Source organism: Panthera pardus, unplaced genomic scaffold, assembly GCF_024362965.1.
Source record: "Panthera pardus isolate Hobbes unplaced genomic scaffold, ASM2436296v1 HiC_scaffold_12, whole genome shotgun sequence".
Classification (NCBI taxonomy): domain Eukaryota; kingdom Metazoa; phylum Chordata; class Mammalia; order Carnivora; family Felidae; genus Panthera; species Panthera pardus.
This window is the reverse complement of record NW_026526677.1, coordinates 96989758-97010093: the sequence shown is the minus strand read 5'-3', so window position 1 is coordinate 97010093 and position 20336 is coordinate 96989758. Positions and strand designations below refer to the sequence as shown.

At 52.0% G+C, this 20336-nt stretch overlaps 1 protein-coding gene across 3 annotated transcripts in view; it reads left to right on the top strand.

Annotated features, from left to right (window-relative positions):
- The window catches only part of GRIK4 (glutamate ionotropic receptor kainate type subunit 4), a 425772-nt gene that overhangs the window by 291883 nt on the left and 113553 nt on the right, over positions 1–20336 (top strand). For all 3 annotated transcript variants that reach the window (XM_053900360.1, XM_053900361.1, XM_053900359.1), the window contains one exon: positions 16361–16522. In XM_053900360.1, coding sequence (XP_053756335.1) covers positions 16361–16522 — 162 coding nt within the window. The remainder of the gene's footprint in view (positions 1–16360; positions 16523–20336) is intronic.

Here is a 20336-nt window from a genome sequence, read left to right as displayed (position 1 = left end):
AAAGGTTTACAGATATGGCTTCCTTTCATCGTGTTTTAAAGGATGGTGAGAAATGAGAATGGCTGAGGGATACGTAGGCAGAGGTAAGGCATGAGTCTGAGCAAGGGTGTGGGGGCAGCAATGCGGCTGGAGCGAGGGAGGGGGGTGGAGACAGATGGAACCAGAGCCAGCAAAGCCAGGTTTGGGTCAGATGACATCCCATCTGCCCCGCAGAGTTGATGGACTTTTTAACATTGGCGTTGGCAGGCCCAGGGTCTTGTCTTGGCTGTCCCACCAACTGACCATGTGTGTACCCTTGAACAAGTCCTTCCTCCCCTGGCAATAAACTAGAGGGTCTCCAGAGATCTCTCGACTCTGAAATGCTGTTGACTTCATGAATTGGACTCCATTTATATGATAATGGCTGAGTGACTTCTCCTGACCAGCATGTTTACCACGTGAAGTAGGTGATTTTCCTCCACACGGCTTTTCAGTGTCTCTGTCCGCCTTGCATATCTCTCCCGTGGCCCCCACAGGCCAGGTCCCCACAGTGGGACCGAGCACCCCTGACTCTTGAGCTGTGCGGCTCTCTTACTTTCCCTTGCCCGGAAGTAGCCATCCTGTCCCCTGTGCCCAGCCTGCTTCCCCAATGGATGACGGGCCTCCCCGGTCTCAAAACTCAGTTTGTGCCAATATGGTAATGGATGAGGATAGCATCGAATTTGGGGACCGTTGAGAGCATCTAGCTAAATCTTGTCATTTCACAGTTGTGGACATAACTGAGGAGGGAGTTATGACTCACCTGAGCTCTCCTAGTGAGAGCCAGGAGTGGGGACCGGAGGTCCCCCGGCCCGCAGGCCCACACGTTCACTGGATCAGCACTGACGGAGGACTCACTGTGTCAGGGATGCAACAATGAATAAAGTTCCGTCGTCGAGGAGGTCACACTAGATGGGGAGATAAACCCAAGTAAATTATTGTAAGTGAACAGGTTAAATAAAGCGAGGAAGATATTCCCAGGGCGTTATGGGACCATCAAACAAGGCGCCCTTGGCCTAGCCCGACAGGTTCAGGGAAAGCTTCCTGGAGGAGGCTGCACCCCAGGCGCCTTTAAAGAATCTCTGGGGATTAGCCAGGTGGAGAAGGGGGATGGGCAGGACGTTCTATCTAAATGAAGGATACACACAGTTTAATGCCTTAGACAACATTTGCTTTTTAACCAAGGCCTTAACCAAGGAAGCAGATAATGTGGAAAATTGTGAAGTTGGTGAGGAAGGTATTTTGGGGTGGGGAGAACCTTTCAGAGCCTTCATTCCTCACACAGGCAGCCAGCTTTGCTGTCCTGTGTAAGGCGGGCGGAGAGGGGAGGTTGAGTCCCAAGTGGACCCGAGTTAACACCTCGAGTGTGGACATAGCTTGTCACACATGCCTGAGACACTTGAGGCTCACGTGGATAGCTGTCAACAGTTGTCCCCCTGCAAGGTGATGGGCACTGCTGACCTAAGGAGAGAAGTGAAGCCAGGGCTGCCTGGGGAAAAGTAGGGAGATTGGGCCGGTCCTATAGTGGGGTGGCCCTGATGTGCTCATGAAGCCAGCTACTTGTAAGTATCCGATGGACGAACGATTCTGCCCCGTTCCTTGTCGTGAAGCAGGCTCAGCCTGGACTGGCAGAGTGGCCCGTCCTCTGCTCTTCTTTATTGGCAGGACCTTCAAAGCCCGAGCCCTGGGGAAGGAAAGCCGCAGGCGGCTGTGGTGGCCGTCAAGGGGGCAGATGACAGAAGGCACGGGTCCAGACCCGACTCAAGGTACCAGGTGGTGTAGATTAACTTCAGCTGGAGCTCCAGCAGCCCTGGGCCGGCAGGACTCGTGTCTAATACTCAGTCCTCCTGTGTTACTGCTGCTCTTCAGATGGCCACCCCTGCCTCGGAGCTTCTGAAACTTCCTCTCTCCTCACTCTTGACCGTACCCGGTAGGGGGCTACGGACCAGGAGGCATTTGAATCGAGCCACGGCCTGCCTGGGCTGGCAGATGTGTGGCTATGTTCATCGAGTCACGTTGGGCGAGGACCTTCCCCTTGGCCAGCCCGGGTGACCGAGAGAGTCATCCCGAGCTGCCTAGGAGGCTTCTCCAAGAACTACCATATTTGAGATATGCCGCTCGTGTTTCTTCATCTGCTGTCTACCCAAAGCAAGAGTTGGTCTCAGCCGGGGCTGATTAATCCGTATATCTGAGGGGGCGGTGGGGGAATGAGGCACTGTGGTCAATTATCCTGGAAGAACCAGGCACCGGTAGCAGGGATGCGGGATCATTGAAACTGGAAATGACCCAGTTAGGCCTTTATCCCAGAGCTTGGGTTGGGGGAGGAGCCCAGCATCTGGGCTTCGCGCTGGAGTCTGGTTTTTAAAGCTGAGTCAGGAGCTTCCAGATGCACTTGAATCCTTACCACGTGGGGCAGGGGATGCAAGAGTGGAATGAATATTGCCAGGAAAATCGATGGAAACCGGAGAAGCATTCGATAGGGGGTTTTGAGACCCTAGCGGAGGCGGAAAAAACTGCTTCGCATCGGAGGAGCCAATTATCAGACAACCCCTTTGCTGATGTTTGACAAACAGCATGACAGTGAACGTGGGTCCCGCGGGGCTCCCAGAACTAAGGTTGAGATATTTGTGTATCATCCGTTTAATAGTAATTGAAAGTTGTTCCCTCTGTCTGCCCCAACACGCATACCCACACACGCGCACACGCTCATCTACGCCTGTGTGTGTCGCCGACTGGGTGCACCAGACTGTGCATATGAAATCAATCAAATTGAAATAAGAAGTAGACCCGGGGGACTCCTCTGGTTTAGAATCTCTGGAAACGTAATGGAAATGGACCCCTGTGACTGCCCAGGCCTTCTGTGCAATAGAGCTTTGGGAGAAAGGAAGACTTGCCTTGCCCTCTGTCACAAATTTGTTAACGATTCAGAAGTGCCATTAATTCAGTGAGAGGAATCGGCCTCCCCTTCTGTCCGGTGACCCAGTAGTCCCCGGTCATGTCCAATCACGGGTCTGATCATAAAAACCTACCCATTTACAGGGCGGCCTGGGTGGCTCAGTCGGTTAAGCATCCAACTCTTGATATTGGCTCAGGTCATGATGTCACATGGTTGTGACATGGAACCCTGAGTCGATCTGGGCACTGACAGCGGGGAGCCTTCTTGGGATTCTCTCTTTGCCGCTTCCCCCCCCCCCCCCCCACACGCAGGCACTTTCTCTCTCTCTCTCTCAAAATAAGTAAATATTTTTAAAAAAAATCTACCCGCTTCCATAGCTGGCAATGAAATAGTGATCGCTTCCTGATTCTGAGTACCACCCATGTGCAGACACCGTTCTAAGCATTACGTCCAGGATCTTGAGTCCTCAGAATATCACCACCAGATAGGTGTTCCAGTTCTACGAAGCAGGAAAGTGAGAACCAGAGAAGTTTGAGAGCCCGGTCTGGGGTCCTTCAGTCAACATGTGCTGAGCTTGTGGAGCTGAGAATTTGCCCGTGACCTCCCAGCCCACACCTTGTCCTTATCACACTGATCTTTATTGCTTTTTCCGTGCTGTATTAATTTTCTGTTGCTGTGCAACAAATAACTCCAAAGCAGCTTAAAATAACCCCGGTTATTAGCTCACAGTTCTGTAGGTCACATGTCCAGCATGGCGTGGCTGGGCTCTCTGCTCGGGCTGAAATCGAGATGGTGGCTGGCCGTTTTCTCATCCGTAGTTCGGGGGCCTCTTCCAGGCTCATTTCTGTTGTCAGGATTCATGTCCTTGTGGTTACAGGACTGAAATCTCTGTTTTCTTCCCAGCTCTTGGCTGGGGATTGCTCTCAGCATTCAGAGGCCACTCTCTGGTCCTCTGTGACATCCCGATCTCATCTCACTAACAGAACCTCCTCCTATGTCAGCCTTTCTCACACTTGGAATCTCTGTGACTTCCTTGTCTGTAACCAGCCAGAGAAAACTGGTTGTTTTTTTTTTAATGTTTTTTTTTAACGTTTTATTTATTTTTGAGACAGAGAGAGACAGAGCATGAACGGGGGAGGGTCAGAGAGAGAGAGGGAGACACAGAATCCAAAGCAGGCTCCAGGCTCTGAGCCGTCAGCCCAGAGCCCGACGCAGGGCTCGAACTCACGGACCACGAGATCGTGACCTGAGCTGAAGTCGGCCGCTTAACCGACTGAGCCACCCAGGCGCCCCAAGAGAAAACTGTTTTTAAAGCGCTCAAGTGCTTAGGTCAGAACCACCTGGATAATCTGTGCCTTATAACATAACATAATCATGGAAGTAGAACCCATCATAGCCCCAGTCCTGACGAGAGAGAGAGTGAGTTGTGGGATGGGGGGGACTCTTGGGGGGCCACCTTCCAATCCTCCCTACCACGCGCCAACCTTGTATGTTGGTTTATTTCTTTTGCCATCTGTCCCCGCCATTACCTGCTGAAAGGATAGACAAGAGATACAGCCGTGGAACCAGGAAGAAGGGACTGGAGAGTCTTGGGACAGGAAATGACATATCTCCTGAGAGGTGATACAGCCAGGTTCTCCTTGCTGGCCCGCTGCAGGGCTCTGGGCAGGGAGCACCCCAGTTCCTGCTGGTGGTCCGTAAACCAGCCCCAGAGAGAAGATTGAGAGCCGGAGAGGGAAACTGAGGCCACTTGGCACTGCATTCGCACCACAGAAGCTCCTGGTCCTGAGGAATTTGGGCCCTGCTGAGAAGAATGTTTGCGGTTTACTGAATGTTTGGAAAGCATAGGGAGTCTGAGAATAAAAGACGTTATGGCAAATCGTATTATTATTATTATTACATTATAAGTGCTATTGTATTACAAGCACCATTAGGAGTATCAAGTAATGTTATTATTAAGCAATCCAGCTTCTCTGTCACCAGCATCAGGCTCCACTCAGTGTCAGAGGCATCAGCAGCTCAATTAATCACCATCCGAGGCTCCCCCCAGCCCCGTCTTTGCGGTTCTGACACCTCACGTTCCCAGCCCAGCAGTGAACGTGACATCTGCCCAACCGGGTGAAGCCTCCGGCAATAACCCCCATGGATTTCAAAACTGGATTTATCTTGCCCAGGAGTTAAGATCTTCTGGAAACCATTCCAGATGCTCTGTCTTGCTTGCAATCCTTCAGTAGCTCCCCATTACCCTCAGGATAAAGTCCAAAGCAGCCTCTTACGAACCTCCCTCTCTGGGCTTTACCCTGCCCTGTTCCCTACCACCCATAGCCCGCCCCAGCCAGACTGAGAGACGTACAGTTCCCTGAATTTATCACACACCCTCGCTCCTGGGGCTCCGGGCCCCTCCTCCCACCTCTCCATCCGGGTGGCTCCTGCTCTTCCGTCAGGCCTTGTCTTGCAACCAGCCCTCAGCTTAGGAAAATCCACAGAAATTCTGATACAAGGGACCCCCTTGATCCGTACCCCTAGCACTTGTACTGACCAACTGTCTGGGACTCGCCTCCGGCTTGCCACCGAGTAGGTATATATAGACCTTGAAGACAGCGACAGGCTTTGTTGTGTATCTAGTGCCTAGTGGGATGTGTCATCTATAGGAGATGCTCATATCTTTTGTGCGACGAATGAGGTAAAAATGGCCCAGATCTGAAAGTCTCCTGGTATTACAGTTCCCTCCCCTGTGGGAAACAGTCTGAGAGCCCGGTGGCCTGGGTTCTGGTCCTGCCTTAGTCACATTCGTCCTGACTGATCTTGAGCATGTCAGAGACAGCGAGAGTCCCAGCCGCTGCGGGAGCCCATCGTTTTGGTCCTGCTGCAGAGATGCCGAGGGGCAGAGTCAGTAGGAGGCCAGGGCTACGGATTGACCGCATCACTCACCTTCCTCAGAATCTCCTTATGTCCCTTGTGAAAGGGATGCCTCGAGTCTCTACGTGCCTGAGGCTAATGAGTTGGGACCTGGGAAGAGGGAGGTTTAGCGCCTGATGTGGAGACGGGAGGCCTGATCAATGGATCCTGAGTGCAGGGGACCTCAGAAGTAAGGAATCGATGTCTGATAAAGGAAGCAGACCTGCAGAGAAGCAGTAGCAATCCCCAGCCTAAGGGGAGAGCACAGTGTCCACTATTTCTCATGTCAGTTTGACCCACGGAGGTTTCAGCTTCACAGTTGATAACCACTTATTGAGTCCCAGAGGCACAGAACAGATTTCTAAGTGCAAAACGAAGACGGTCACGGCTGCTGGGGTGGAAATAGGAAGGTCTTTCCCCCTAGCCTCTGCCTTCCTCTTCCTGGGAGCAAATGACCAAAGGCTTTGGAAAGGCGATCCCACCCTGACGGGTGTTTACAGGTGAACGTTAATTCATTTAACGAGTGTATATTGAGCATTTGCTAAGCACAGGCATGGGGTAAGGTACAGGGAACAGATCAATAAACGAGACGGAATATGGTCTGCATTTGAAGTCCTGTTTGTGGATTCGTGTTGGGAAAGAGAAGCAGAGAAGGGACTGGGTCCCTGGGAGGAACAGATACGCGTGTTTAGGTCACGGGGAGAAATGAATAGGAGGCATGTAGGGAGAAGAATCCAGGAGATCTGGGGGCTGAGAGGTTTAGGACCAAATCTCCCATTAAATGGAATTCACTGACAGGTATGAATTAGCCTCCCAGCTGCTACTTTCTTCAAAGCCCTATTCCACAAAAGCGATTGCCCAGCCTGCAGAGAGCAGAGGCTTTGATGCAGATTAACAGACAGACAGAAACCGGGTGTGGGGAGGGAGGGGATGCACGGGTACCCACCGCTCTGGACTCCTCATGGCTGGAGCCATCAGGGCTTTCCTGAGACAAGCTGAGAGGGCACTTATGAGACAGGGGTCTGGGACCTGGCCTCCGCCATGCCTTGGGTCCCCGGAAAAAATGAATGGATATAGCCATAGAGAAGAGCCTCGGGAAGTTGAAAGGTCCATGCTGTCCATGGGGTAAGGTGAGGGACAAGCGGCCAGGCACTCTCTTCTTAGGTTCGTTCAACCAAAAGTGTTGATTTCTTTCTCTGTGTCGTGCACCAGTGTAAGTGCTGGTGATATGAGCACATTTGTCTCCAGAGCACCCAGTCCTTGGAAGGCAGCTTTGGACAAACTCACATGATATAAAGTTCTGATATATGTATATCTACGGTGGTGGCCGGGTTGAGGCAAGGGCTCGTCCCGCCTGTCTTGGGGGATGGAGGAGGTCAAGGTGAAAAATGAACAGAGGAGTAGACAGGGTTCACAGCATGAAAAGACGTGTGCGTAAACCTAAGTTTGTTTTTGCCCTGTTTGCGGTCAAGAGCATTGGGAAGTAGAGGGGGACTCGTGATCAAATGTATAGTTTAGGAAGATCCTTCCAGCAGTAGCCCCGAGAAGGAGCTCGGAGAGGTGTAAATGGCTTAGTTGGCAGTCCAAGAACAAGCTGGTGAAGATCTGAATTGAGGCAGAGGTGGTGGGGATGGTGGGCAGGCGAAAGATTCAAGAGATGTGGAGGATGTAAAATGTTCTCGATGACCAGGAATGAATGCATGCACAACTGAATGAGATGGGCAACGTGAGAGAATGAAAGAAACAGAGAAGGAGTTACAAATTCTAAACTGAACGGCAGGTGGATGATGGTCACGTTCACAAGTAGGCAACCAAGGGCGGGAATCGGATGGGGGAGGAAGGATCAGGAGTTCAAGTATGGGAATGATAAAGTCTTAAGGATATCTTGCTTCATCATAACAGCCTAAGAAGTTGGAATCCTTTGGTGTTCTCAGTACTCCTGGGGTGAGAACATAAAAGGCTGTCAGTCATGGGGGCACCTGGGTGGCTCAGTCAGTTGAGCGTCCGATTTCGGCTCAGGTCATGATCTCGTGGTTTGGGAGTTCGAGCCCCGTGTTGGGCTCTTTGCTGACAGCTCGGAGCCTGGAGCCGGCTTTGGATTCTGTGTCTCGCTCTCTCTCTGCCCCTCCTCTATTTGCGCTCTCTCTCTCTCTCAAAAATAAAACATAAAAAAAGTTCTTAAAAAAAGGTTGTCAATCCTGAGCAACCTCAGGGAAGGGCACATGTATTTAGTTTATCCTGTGCCTCTTGGTGACCTGGTTCTGGGTGCACAGTCGGGAGAAATGGGATAATAAGCACTGATCTTCTATGCCAGTACCCGGGTCTTAATCCTGTGTCTGTCTTTTGGGTAAGACACTTAACTCCCAGGCACCTTGGTTTCTTCTTCCCGCAAATGGGAATATGAATGTCCTTGTGGGGACCAGAAGTGATCTATGGAAGTGCCTTGTGAGCTAAGCAGAGCCGTGACGACAGAAGCAGTGAATGTTATTAACTCAGTAATAAATAGATGTTTAATAAATGACTTGGGCTTTAGGTGAGGTAGGCTGCTGGCCTCCCCTCTCAGGCAGTGAGAGGCCAGGGCTGGGCATGGAGGTGAAGGGATCAAAGGCAGAGTCTTGGGCGAAAGCAGCCACAAAGCAAGGGTGTGTTTGAAGACACCACTGTTAAGAATAGAAACCAGGGGCACCTGGGTGGCTCAGTCGGTTAAGCGGCTGACTTCAGCTCAGATCACGATCTCATGGTCTGTGAGTTCGAGCCCCGCGTCAGGCTCTGTGCTTACAGCTCAGAGCCTGGAGCCTGTTTCAGATTCTGTGTCTCCCTCTCTCTGACCCTCCCCTGTTCATGCTCTGTCTCTCCCTGTCTTAAAAATATATAAAACGTTAAGAAAAAAATTAAAAAAAAAAAAAAAAAAGAATAGAAACCAAAGAAAGAACCCAGCTAGGTCTGGGTGGCAGAATTCAGGGAGATTCCAGAGGCCATCAGGCATCAGAATGGCACGTTTTAGGGGTTGTCCATGGGCGTGGCAGGAAGGGAGCTGTTCAGGTTCTTGGGCCACTGCCACGGGCCACCAGGAGCTGAGGGTTTCACGCAGGAACAGAGAGGCTCGCCTTTGTGGCACAATCTGGGAGCCTCCACCCCATGCTGCCTCCTCGCTGCCTGTTAACGATGCCTGAAAGTGCACGCAAAATGCATTCCTTGAGCGATTTTATTGTTACTATTACTAATGCTAATCACTCAAGGAGTTTGTATCTTCCTTTGAGTTTGTATAGTGCTTTTCCTGTACGTGATCTCTTTTAAGCCTCACTGTGAAGTGTTTTTTTCCCCCTCACTTTGTAACGAGAAAACTTGTCTAATTAAAAGAGATAAAAATAAAGAGATTAAAAAATGCAAAAAGCAAAGATTGGTTTCGGAACATGGGATTTCAGTGAGGAAAATCGAGGACAAAGTACCAATTGATAGTATGTGCCTTAAAACGTTATAACTCTACATTTATGCCTGCTCTGTCCGGAACAATTATTCTCCTAATCGTTTAATTAAACCAATGAGGCAGCTTTGGCTTTCACTGCCTTTCTCTAGGCACTAGGGACGCAGCAATGAGCGAGAGAGCCGACAAGCCAGCAGGGAAGCGTTTGTGGCGCAAACGATGGTGACCGCAGAGGCGTCTTAGGGATGGCTGAGGGTCCTGAGCAACTCACGCAAGACGGCCAAGTTCACGAAGCTGCGTTCACTGCCCACTTCTCGATGCACCTCGGCCACACACATCTTCAATCATACCGCCTTTCTTTCCACTTCCTTCCCACCTGCTGCACCCTGGGGTCCGCTCACTTTCCTTCTCTGGGCTCTTCATGCTGAGCATACGTGGTGTGGCACAAACCTTGGCTCGCCCGTGCTCTCGAGGTCATCATTTAGTTGCTCGGTCTGGGACCCCCACCAAGCCCCAGACCCCTTCCCTTTGTGATTACAATCCTTCTCGTGCCGAGATTTAGTTGATGTGTGGTAATCCCCTTACTCAGTCTATCAGTGTCCGTTTTGTAGCTGCAAATCTCATCGGTCTTACGAGTCGTGTGTTCTGAAATCAGTTTTAACTCCATTTTGCTGGCAATTCTACCGCCTTCTCCCAGTGAGCTCGTAGCACCCCTGACCCTTGGGGCTCTCCCCACCGCGGCCGCACAGTGGTGAGTAGTAGGCGGTATGAGAACACGGAGCCCTGGCTTTGAAGTCAGCTGGGCCTGGGTTTGAATCCAAACCCCTTTGTTGACAGCTGTGTGGCCTCTGAAGAGCCACATCACGACTCTGGGCCTCAGTTCCTTCAGCTACATGATGACTGTGGCAGCTTCTATGTCATGGGGCTGCCGTAAGGATGGATTGAAATCCTGCGTGTGAAGTGCTTAATTCGGCCAGGCACATAGTAGGCGCTCAATTAATTGTAGCGGTTGTTATTATTGTGAATATTGCTTTGTCGTAATTATTTATGGTTGGAAGATCTGGAACGCCAAGCCTTCTGTCTTGACACAAATAGCCACACCAAGCAATTAACACCTTATGGCAACTTATTTAGCAAAACTTTTCTCATTTGACGAGTAGCTAAGAAAAGCTTCCTGAAGAGTGAGGGGGAAGAGAGGGAGAGAGGAGAAACCCCCAAGCCCGATATTTCCCTTTGTCAGGATCCAGCTGTAGCGTGGGGAGCAGGAAGAGGAAAGAGAAGGGGGCAGCGTGGAGGAGGGACGGCACTTGGAGGGACGAGAACTCACATGTTACGAATGCCTACTCTGCGCCAGCCGCTTGCCATGGATTATCCCTGCAGGGCAGGTATTCTCTGCATTTTACAGGTGACCAGGCAGCAATTCAGAGATGTTACTGACCTGCCCGAGATCACTCAACTAGTTTGTGGCCAGTCAGGATTAGAACCCAGGATTGTCTTATTTCAAACCCTGTGTTCTTTCTGCTGCACCCTAATGTCTCGTGATGGGACTGCCACACGGCACAACTCTAGCGGCCACCCCTCACACTGCCATCGATGTAAATGGCCCCTGGGGGTTGTGCAGTGGAGTGGCCACGTCTCCTGAGATCGGATGTGTGGCCTTGGTTAACAGGCTGTTAGAAAGGGGAAACGATGAAGGCCTGACCTGGTGGGATTGGAAAGGGAGGGATGGGGGCGCCCGGTGACTCTTGATCTCAGGGTTGTGAGTTGGAGCCCTACGTTGGGTGCAGAGATTATTTAAAGGTACAGTTTTTGGGGTGCCTGGGTGGCTCAGTTGGTTAAGCGTCCAGCTCTTGTTTTTGGTTCGGGTCATGATCTCACGGTTCATGAGTTCGAGTCCCGTGTCGGGCTCTGTGCTGACACTGCAGAGTCTGCTTGGGATTCTCTGTCTCCCTGTCTCTCTGCCCCTCCCCTTCTCTTACTCTCTCCCTCAAGATCAAAAAAATAAATAAAAATAAATAAAAGAACTTAAAATAAAATCTTTAAAAAAATGGGAAGGGAGGGACAGACTTAAGAGACATTCGAGGGACGTGCAAGAGACAGATTTGACAAAGTTGGCAATGGACTGGATGGGGAGTTAAAAGATGAAGGAAAATTTGGAATTTCTAGCTTATGTAGCTGGGGGAAGAGTAATATGCTACTGGGTTAGAAATACAAGGGAGAAGGGGCTGTAGGGCAAATAGAACATCATAGAATGCCATTTCCGCTACTTCCCCATTTGACGCGGGCCCAGGCCCAGGTGATGTAGGGTGAGGTAATGGACTGCACCCGGGGGCCTCTGTTTGGCTTTCTGCATTTCTCCTTAGAGAACTGAATCTGGACCATTCAAACCTCTTGCGCTTTGCGCTCTCGTCGCCCGACCTTGTCCCCGGGCTCACAGCCTGCCCGTGCTCCAAGCTTGGCGGCTGGAGAGCCATGAAGTCTCTGCAGCTGGCACGTGAGCAGATGCCCGTTGGTAGACCAGGACCCTGGAAACGTCCCACCTGCTGGAGAAAGTGAGGGGACACTCAGACGGGTTGTGCCACTCGTGACGATGACCTCTCCATGGTGTTCTCAAGCCCTGCTCCACGCCTGTTCAAAATACCCCTCATCCAAGGGTAACCCCTGAATTCGTTCACGACATGACCTTCGGCTGTAGCTATCGAGTTCCCTGCAAATCATTGAATACTCAAGAATTCGCACACACGCCCTCACCCGTACGTGCGTGCACGCGTACACATTTAAGAATGTCCTGATGCGAAAGCCAAGTGGTAAGAAAACGAGCTGTCAGGAACATGTCTTTTGAAGTACGATAACGCGACGTCCAGAGGACAGGCGGGGGGTGGCGCAAATTTTACGCGTGTTCTTACGCCTGCTTTAGGAGCAAGACTGTGGATTAGTGGTAAGAGTTAGGCGCGCTGAGGACCCCAGGGTCCTCAGTCAATGAGAAACATCTTCAATCAACAGTCCTCAGCCAACATTTACCAAAGAGCCTCTGGGTATCAGGCCTCTAGGTGCAGTACAGAGCCTGTCACAAATTCATTCAGACTTGGAGTAACGGAAGATTTGGTCTTGGCGTCCTCTGCCATTCGGCTTTACCATTTGCTCTTCCCCCTGCTTTCCCGCGGTGTCACAACGATGGAATCCACTCCCATTGGGAGTGGGGACCCTTAGGATTTCCCTTCCTGAAGCACTTACAAGAAGAGAATGAAGGCTCCTGTAAGAATCTGTCCCACCCCACGGCTTCCAGTCCTTCCTCTCCTTTCAAGGAAGGTTGCAGCCAGCCAGGCTGTGTGGTTAGGGGAACATAGGGAACCCAAGGGAGCCAGGTGTGCATTCTTAGAGCTTGTGGTGGGCAGCAGGAACCAGATGGCTTTTAATCCCCTCCAATCCTCAAATGTGTTAACTTTAGGAAACATCCCTCTCAGCAAAATGTTTCCACCGCTTGATTTGGGGTTTATAATCCATGTTTGCTTGAATGCGTTTAGAGTAGCGTTTCCCTGAGTACATTTTGTAGAGCACTACTGTGAGACGCTCAGGTTTTGGAGGGGAAAAGCGTTCCATGGTCAATATGTTTGGAAGGTTCTGGGTTGAACAAAACGTAAACGAGCTGCTTTGCTGAAGGACGTCTTTAAGCCTTTAACATGCTAGCGTGTGTTACGAATCGTGAAAAGGCAGGTGTCCTAAGCAGTCTGTTCTTACCGTAACGTGGAACCTTGCTGTGGTGCAATTCCTGTTAACATCCTGGAAAAAGCTAGTGTCCTGAGGAACACACTTTGGGAAACGCTGGCTTAGAAGATGTTCATTGTATAGAAACTGGCGGTTTTGCATATTCATTTAGAAATCAGCCTTCAACGGCGGCAGGAGAGGCCAGGTTTAGACATAAAGAGGCACTTCCTAACTGAGAGGGCACTCAGGGAGCAGAGTCTAAGAGTGTCCCGGGAAATTTTGATAAGAGAACACACCGCCCCCTTTCTTGTCCTTCCACAAGCTCTCCCGTGAGTCATTATAAATAGATTGAGTTATCAAGGAAGCTGTTGGATCTTTTTATCTTAAGGGGGCCTTTGAAAAAGGATATAATTGAGGGATGAGAAGGTAGGAATTAAAAGCAAAAAGACACCCTGGCTGACTTCTGGAGGGGCTGTCTCTTAAGTGTCGGTAATTAACTCATTCATTCTTCCTCTGCCCAGAACACAGAGTTGAAGGAAACGCCTTTCCAACTCAGGTTTCCACAGCAAGTGGAACTCAGGTAGAGGGTCAGAAGCTGCCTGAGATCTCAGGGTCGGATTTTGGTCACTGTCATACGTTGAGCGCTTCTGTGTGCCCAAGACGATGCCAAGCCTTTTGCACGCATTTGCGGAACCTGGATTTGAACACCAAAGCCCTAGTCACTCTATGCTCTTATGGCCTCTGTGAGTCTGCAGACACCTGAGACGTCAGGGCTCCCTTGAGATGAGCCTCCTTCTGTCAGCCTGCGTGGGGGAGAGGAGGAAGAGGGGGAGAGATGATCTGTGGCCACATTGACAAGGAAACCAAGGGAGAGGGGACATCTTCCAGCTGGTGAGGCCCCTCAGTTGCCTGACAGCAGCCTGGCTCTTTGTCCCGCCACACCCCTCCCCTGCCAGATGCATCTCTTCTTCTTAGCCACCTGTGCCTTGTGCTGCTGGGAGGCCACGGTGCATGGACAGCTGCCCTGTTTGAGAGCCCGGAGATCGTATCAGTTTGTGAATCAATACATTCTCTGAGGTGTCTGTGTTCCCCTAACGGGAATGTGGCAGGATCTAACATCTACCTAATCCTCATCCGACTCCACGCTGTCAGGGATGAGAGGCTCCAAAGGAATCTTTGTAGCTTCGGTCTGTAAGCTGCAGTTTATCAGGCTAGACTCTGGGCACGGGAGATCAGACCTGTGGCCTTGGCAGTGGCTCTAGATGTGAGGGGCCAGGCCAGGGGCCTGGAGGAGCTAAGTCTTAAGGAAGGGAGTCTGCCTGAAGGAAAGCAATGTTTCTGCCCAGCCGGAAAGTAAGCCCCAGGCACCTCCCATCTGTCATGTCAGGCAGAGTGGCCGATGGGTTAGTCCTGGGGTCCATAACTACTGTGTGCCCACGGGGTGTGGAGCCGTGTGTGAGGTACTCAGAGCGAACGTGTGACGAATGTGACTTCAGTGTGTGAAAGTGACCTGACTTGCATTCGGAGAATTCTTCCAGGAGCAGGATTGGTGAGCTAAACCAATCCACACCCTCTTGCCTGGTTTCCTTGCCTAGAGCCTTAGAGGTCCTGGACGCTGAGCTCAGCCCTGCCTGAGGAGGGCGATTCTTCTCCCTCTGACACGGACTAGCCTTGATGGGACTCATGCCCGCAGGTTCGCGCTTGCTGAGGGATCGGCTGGCTCCGGCCCAGGGATTGCAAGAGAGCCACGGGTCCTGGGAGAATTCCCTTGAGTTTCTAAACGTCACTGCTGCACATGGGGTTTCTCTGACTGCCTCTTCTAAAGTAGCAGCACCCCCCCCACACACACTACGGCCTCCCATAGATGACCAAAATTATATCTATTTATTTACGGGCTTACAATCTGCCTCTTCCATTAGCCCACAGGCTCCTTGAGGGCAAGACACGTGTCTCTCTTGTTCGTATCTTCTGTACCCAGAACATCCTTTGTGCCTGTGTCTAGCTCATGATAAACACTTGAATGTCTGTTAAATGAATGGAAAAAAATATAACAAGTGAAGGCACAACCCTCCGTGCAGACCGGCAGGTTGAGATTCTTCCACAGCAAACTTGGTTTGGCCACTCTTCTGTTGACAGTCCCCTCGGGTCCCATCACCTACAGGAGAAAGCCCCTGTGCTCTGGCCTCTGCTGACCTCTCCGGCCTTATTTCTCACCATCCCCCACGCCCCTGCATCCCACGTGCTCACCCAGTGACTCCCAGACATCGGTGTGCAAACAGCCTTGGCACCTGCTAAAAACGTAGACTCCTGGGCCTCAGCTCAGGTGATTCAGATGGTGTTGGGTGGGGCCCAGGGATTGTCACTTTTTTTTTTTTTCCTTTACCGTTACCCGGGAGGGGTGCCTGGGTGGCTCAGTCAGTTAAGCATCTGACTTCAGCTCAGGTCACGATCTCACGGTTCGTGGGTTCGAGCCCCGCGTCGGTCTCTGTGCTGACACCTCAGAGCCTGGAGCCTGTTTCAGATTCTGTGTCTCCCCCTCTCTCTCTGCCCCTTCCCCGCTCACACTCCGTGTCTCTCTCCTTCAAAAAATAAACAAACATGAAAAAAAATTTTAAAATAAATAGTTACCCGCGAGACTGGGGCACCTGGGTGGCTCTCAGCTGGTTAAGCATCCAACTCTTGATTTCCGCTCAGGTCACGATCTCATGGTTCGCGAGTTTGAGCCCCACATCATCGTGCTCTGTGCTGACAGCACTGGGCCTGCCTGGGATTTTCTGTCTCCCTCCGCTGCTCATGCTCTCTCTCGCTCGATTTCAAAACTAAATAAATAAACAAACCAAAAAAAAAAGACAGCCGGGAGAATTCCGATGGCAGGTGCTCTGGAGACCACACTTTGAGGAGCCATGCCCTGTCAAAGTACATCGCAGGCAGCTGGCTGGGGGGGGTGGGGGGGGTCACACTTCCTCACCTCCATGCCTTTGTATCACGGCCACTTCTGTGTGGCATCGCTTTTGCCCATCTACATTCCCCACCCAGAAAATGCCTCTGCCTCCTTCAAGACTCAGCTCAGGGGTCGCGTCTTCTTTGGACACAGCCCTGCTTCCACCAGGCACGTTAGTTTTGTTGTTTTCCTTCCTCTCTCCGTACAGCACGTGTCGCACACACCTCTCTTAGAGATCATTCCGCTTTTTTCGCTTCTTTTCTCCTCCCCTCCCTCAACACCGTGAGCCCTCTGAGAACAACTCGTGGTTCTCTCTGGACCCTGAGTACCGAGCAGGGTGCCCACCCGCAAGTGTCCGTTGGACCAGAAGTCCTTCTGGTCCCCCAGATGTGCCCCCCAGATGCGCCCCAGCCAAGTGCGTCCCCACACCTCTTCCCTGGCTAACCTAACCCTCTTCTCTGACTGCCGGGTCTTCCAGGAGTTCTCGCTCCAGAGAATGGACAGCCTCGTGGATGATCGTGTCAACATCCTGGGATTTTCCATTTTCAACCAGTCGCATGCTTTCTTCCAAGAGTTTGCCCAGAGCCTCAACCAGTCCTGGCAGGAGAACTGCGACCACGTGCCCTTCACTGGCCCTGCGGTAAGTACCTGCCGGAGCCCCCGCTACCCCCGGTGCCCCTTCACCTGCACACACACACACTCCCTCCTAGAGCCCTGCCCTGCCCGGCCCCACCCAGCTCAAAGAGAGGTGTGTACGGGTGCTGGGAAGTGGTTACGAGAGAGGTTTGACGGGGATGAGCTGTAAACGGAGAGCTTGGTGGAGGGGAGCAGGCCGACCGCCCTGCAGGGCCACGGAGCCGTCGTTTAGTGATGTCTGCGCGTCCCCTATGGCCAGACTCCCGGTCGTGCTGTTGCTGGGGCCTGCCTGAGTTTAGGATCCAAGAATCCTCTGACTGTGGGCACCTGGGTGGCTCAGTCGGTTAGGCGGCTGACTCTTGATTTTGACTCACGTCATGGTCTCGTGGTTTGTGAGATCGAGCCCCATGTCAGGCTCTTTGCTGACAGTGTGGAGCCTGCGTGGGATTCTCTCTCTCCCTCTCTCTCTGCCCCTCCCCTGATCGTGAGTGGTCACTCTCAATAAATAAACATTAAAAAAAAAAAAAAAAAGAATCCTCTGAGTGGAAGGCACTTTTAGTTCATCTGCTTCCTCATTTTTCGATAAAGGAAACTGAAGCCCAGACTGGGAATGGGGGTAAGGGTGGGGCCGTGGAGGTCTTGTTCAAAGTCTAACGCCAGGGCTTTTGCAGGGCAAAATTCGAGTCGGAGACTCCTGATTCCGGGTCCACGGTTCTCTCCATCACACTGGACCACCGCCCTGAGTAGGTCCTCATCCGGGGAGGCTTCCTTTATGCCCTCACCCACGCTCTTCCTCTCTGTACTCCCTTCCCCTGCGGCGTATGTGATGGAAGGGAAGCCGTCCCTGGCATACTCCGCTGGGTTTGATGTCCTTACTCTGTGAGGACAGGTCAAGTATGTGTGCTCGTGTCCGTCTGGTAAAAGGCAAGTCCTCAGGGGACTGGGATTGCCTGGCTTTCTAGGTCCCGTCCCAGCCGTGTGACGTGTCAGCCCCGCGAAGCCCCATAAGACAGCTCGGGTGATGCTCACATAACTTTCTGAAGGAGCTGCCGTCAGTATCTCCACTTCGCAGCTGTTGAAACTGAGGCCCAGAAAGGTTAAGTGAACGGCCCAGGGTCACACGGCTAGTGAACAAAGGAACGAGCATCAGAACCCAGTTCAGAGTTTTAACTGCTCGGCCATCTTACCTCTTTCTAGGGCCATCATTCTCTTGCCTCTGTCAGTCGGCCTGGGGAAGTGAAAGTAGTTCGTGGGTATTTGTCATATGAGTGAGTAAGTGAGGCAGGTGGAACAGTGAGCTAGAGATAGAAAGAACCGGAAAAGAAGTAGGCCTGAGAGGTGCAGGGGAATTGGGCACCCCACTGGAATGGGACATTCTGTGGCTTTTAAAATGGGAGCCATATGGGGCACCTGGATGTCTCAGTCAGTTGAGCATCCAACTCTTGATTTCGGCTCAGGTCATAATCTCATGGTTTGTGGGATCGAGCTCCATGTTGGGCTCTCTGCTGACGGCATGGAGCCTGCTTGGGATTGTCTGTCCATCTCCCTCTCCCTCTCTCTCTCTCTCTCTCTTTCTCTCTCTGCCCCTCCCCCACTTGTGCACATACTCTCTCTCTGAAAGTAAGTAAAAAATGGGAAAAAAACATGTAAAAAATAGGAGCACGCCTGCCTCTGGTACACGTCCGGGGCAAGGACGTTTCTGAACATCTGCACAATGGACACCTAAGTGGTTGGCCAAGGCGGTCATCCAGTGGCAGACTTGCTGAAGGCAAGGGCATGGACAGAGTGACCTCCCAGCAAACATTGTACTTCTTTGATTGCATAGCCTGGTAGAAATCTTAGGGAGGAAGAGATAACTAAAGGGTCAGAGCTCATGCAAAGCTCAGGGGGCTTTGATCAAGGAGCCAGGTGGGAGAAGGGCGCTTGAGAACTGAGTTTCAGGAAAGGCTTAAGGGGCACATCCCAACAACGTATGTTAGACCCAAAAGAAGTGAGAATCCGTAGAAAGGAGTTGGCAGGGGTGAAACATCTGAAGAAGGGGGATTCTCACTGCCGGTAGATGCGTCAGGGACAGCGCGGGATGTCTTCAAGCACAGTGTCGCGGTAGGACCAGGTGCATCCCTCCCAGCCGGATGCAGGCCTGTCTTCCCGGTCCTGCCACCGTGGCTCCGGTATTTGGATGAGGCTGGCGGACCGGAAAGACTCACAGCATAACATCAGGAAAGGAAACTGCTGCCTGCTCTCCAACCCAGGCTGTCCCACGTTTGGCATCTGGCCCTCGTGAAATAAAAGTTCCGTGTGACGTATTTCCAGTTACTCTCTGAGGGTCTCAGCCCTTCCATCAGCATTCACGTTGACCACAAGCAGGCAGGCGAGAGGCCTTCCCTGGGACCCAGTGGGGGAATTTGTAAGGACCCAACGAGGAAGCCAGCCCCGTGCCTCTCACGGGTCTCTAGGGCTGGCCGTGCTCACACGTGCCGAAGAGAGTACTGGCCTCGGAGGCACAGGATCTGGATTTAAATACCAGCCTTGCCGTTTTCTTGCTCTGTGATCTTGGGTCGCAGTTTTGTAACGCTTCGGGGCCTCAGATTCTTCTTCATCTATAATTTGGGGCTGATTATGCTAGACCACTTTAGAAGATTCTCGGGAAGATAAAGTGGGCTATAATGCCGTCTTAAAGTGACAGTTACTCATTGAATGGGCTTATTCAACATGCTATCTGCCAGCCACTGGGATAGGCATCAGTAAATACATCAGGTCGCTTTTGCTAGAAATGCTGTGTAACGACCAGCCCCTAAATCTCACTAAGCGTGTAACGCGAAGCATTTGTGCCGCTCGTGCATCGGAGCACCTGGGGGGAGGGGGAGAGGGGGGGAGGGATTAGCTCCGGATTCCTAATCTGGCCGGGGATCAGCTCGTCTAAACAACTCATTCAGTGAATCTGGGCTAGGGCAGTTCTGCTCCACATTGTCTCTCCTGCTTCCCCTGGCCCAGCAGGGAGGCCAGCCTGGCATAGTCTCGTGGTAGTGGTGGCAGGACAGTAACAGATCAAGTGGTAACACACCAGACCTCTTAATCAGTTTCCCAGAATGTCCCTTGAGAGGGATGCTGCTCCCCCTGTGGAAGCAGAGTGAAGCCCCTCAGTTCGGCCTGGAACGATCAGGGAGGGCATCCCAGAGGAGGAGGAAGCCAAGACCGCCCTGCTGCTCACTTAGTGTGTGAGACGCTGTGCCGGGTGGAGCCGAGGCCGCGTGTCCTGTCACGTGGAAGCAACCCTCCTGACCTCATTTTTCTCCTTCCCAATCCCAGTCTCAGACCTCCCGAAGCCTCAGCACCTTATGTTCCTCAAGAATGTTGGGGGGCATTCAGGGAGGGGGCGTGTCCAGAGGCTCCCTCCATGCTGGGGGTGGAGAACAAGAGTACAAGCCTATTTCAGAGGGGAGGTGTGAGGAGCTTAAGGGCAAGCCTGACACCTAGCCCCGGTCACCGGGAGGGGACAGCCGGTCCTGGGTCCCGGATTGTGGTTGTACCTCAGTCGGCTTTCTCTTGGCCAAACCCTGTGGTTTTCTTGCCAGCAAAATCGGGACATGTGTTCTTTCTAGCTTAGGGGACCGGGGCGCTCCCTTCCATTTGTTTCATCCGTGCACAGAGCTGAAGTCTACGGCAGCACTTCCCACGGAAGTATCCCACCCCCACCTCTTTTTCCTCCTTACGACATCCCAATAGCCAGCGAGAGTGGTCACACACCCCTCCGTGGCAAATGAGGAAACTGAGGCACGGAAGAGTGAGATTAGAGCCTAAGCCTGCCTCTCGGTGCC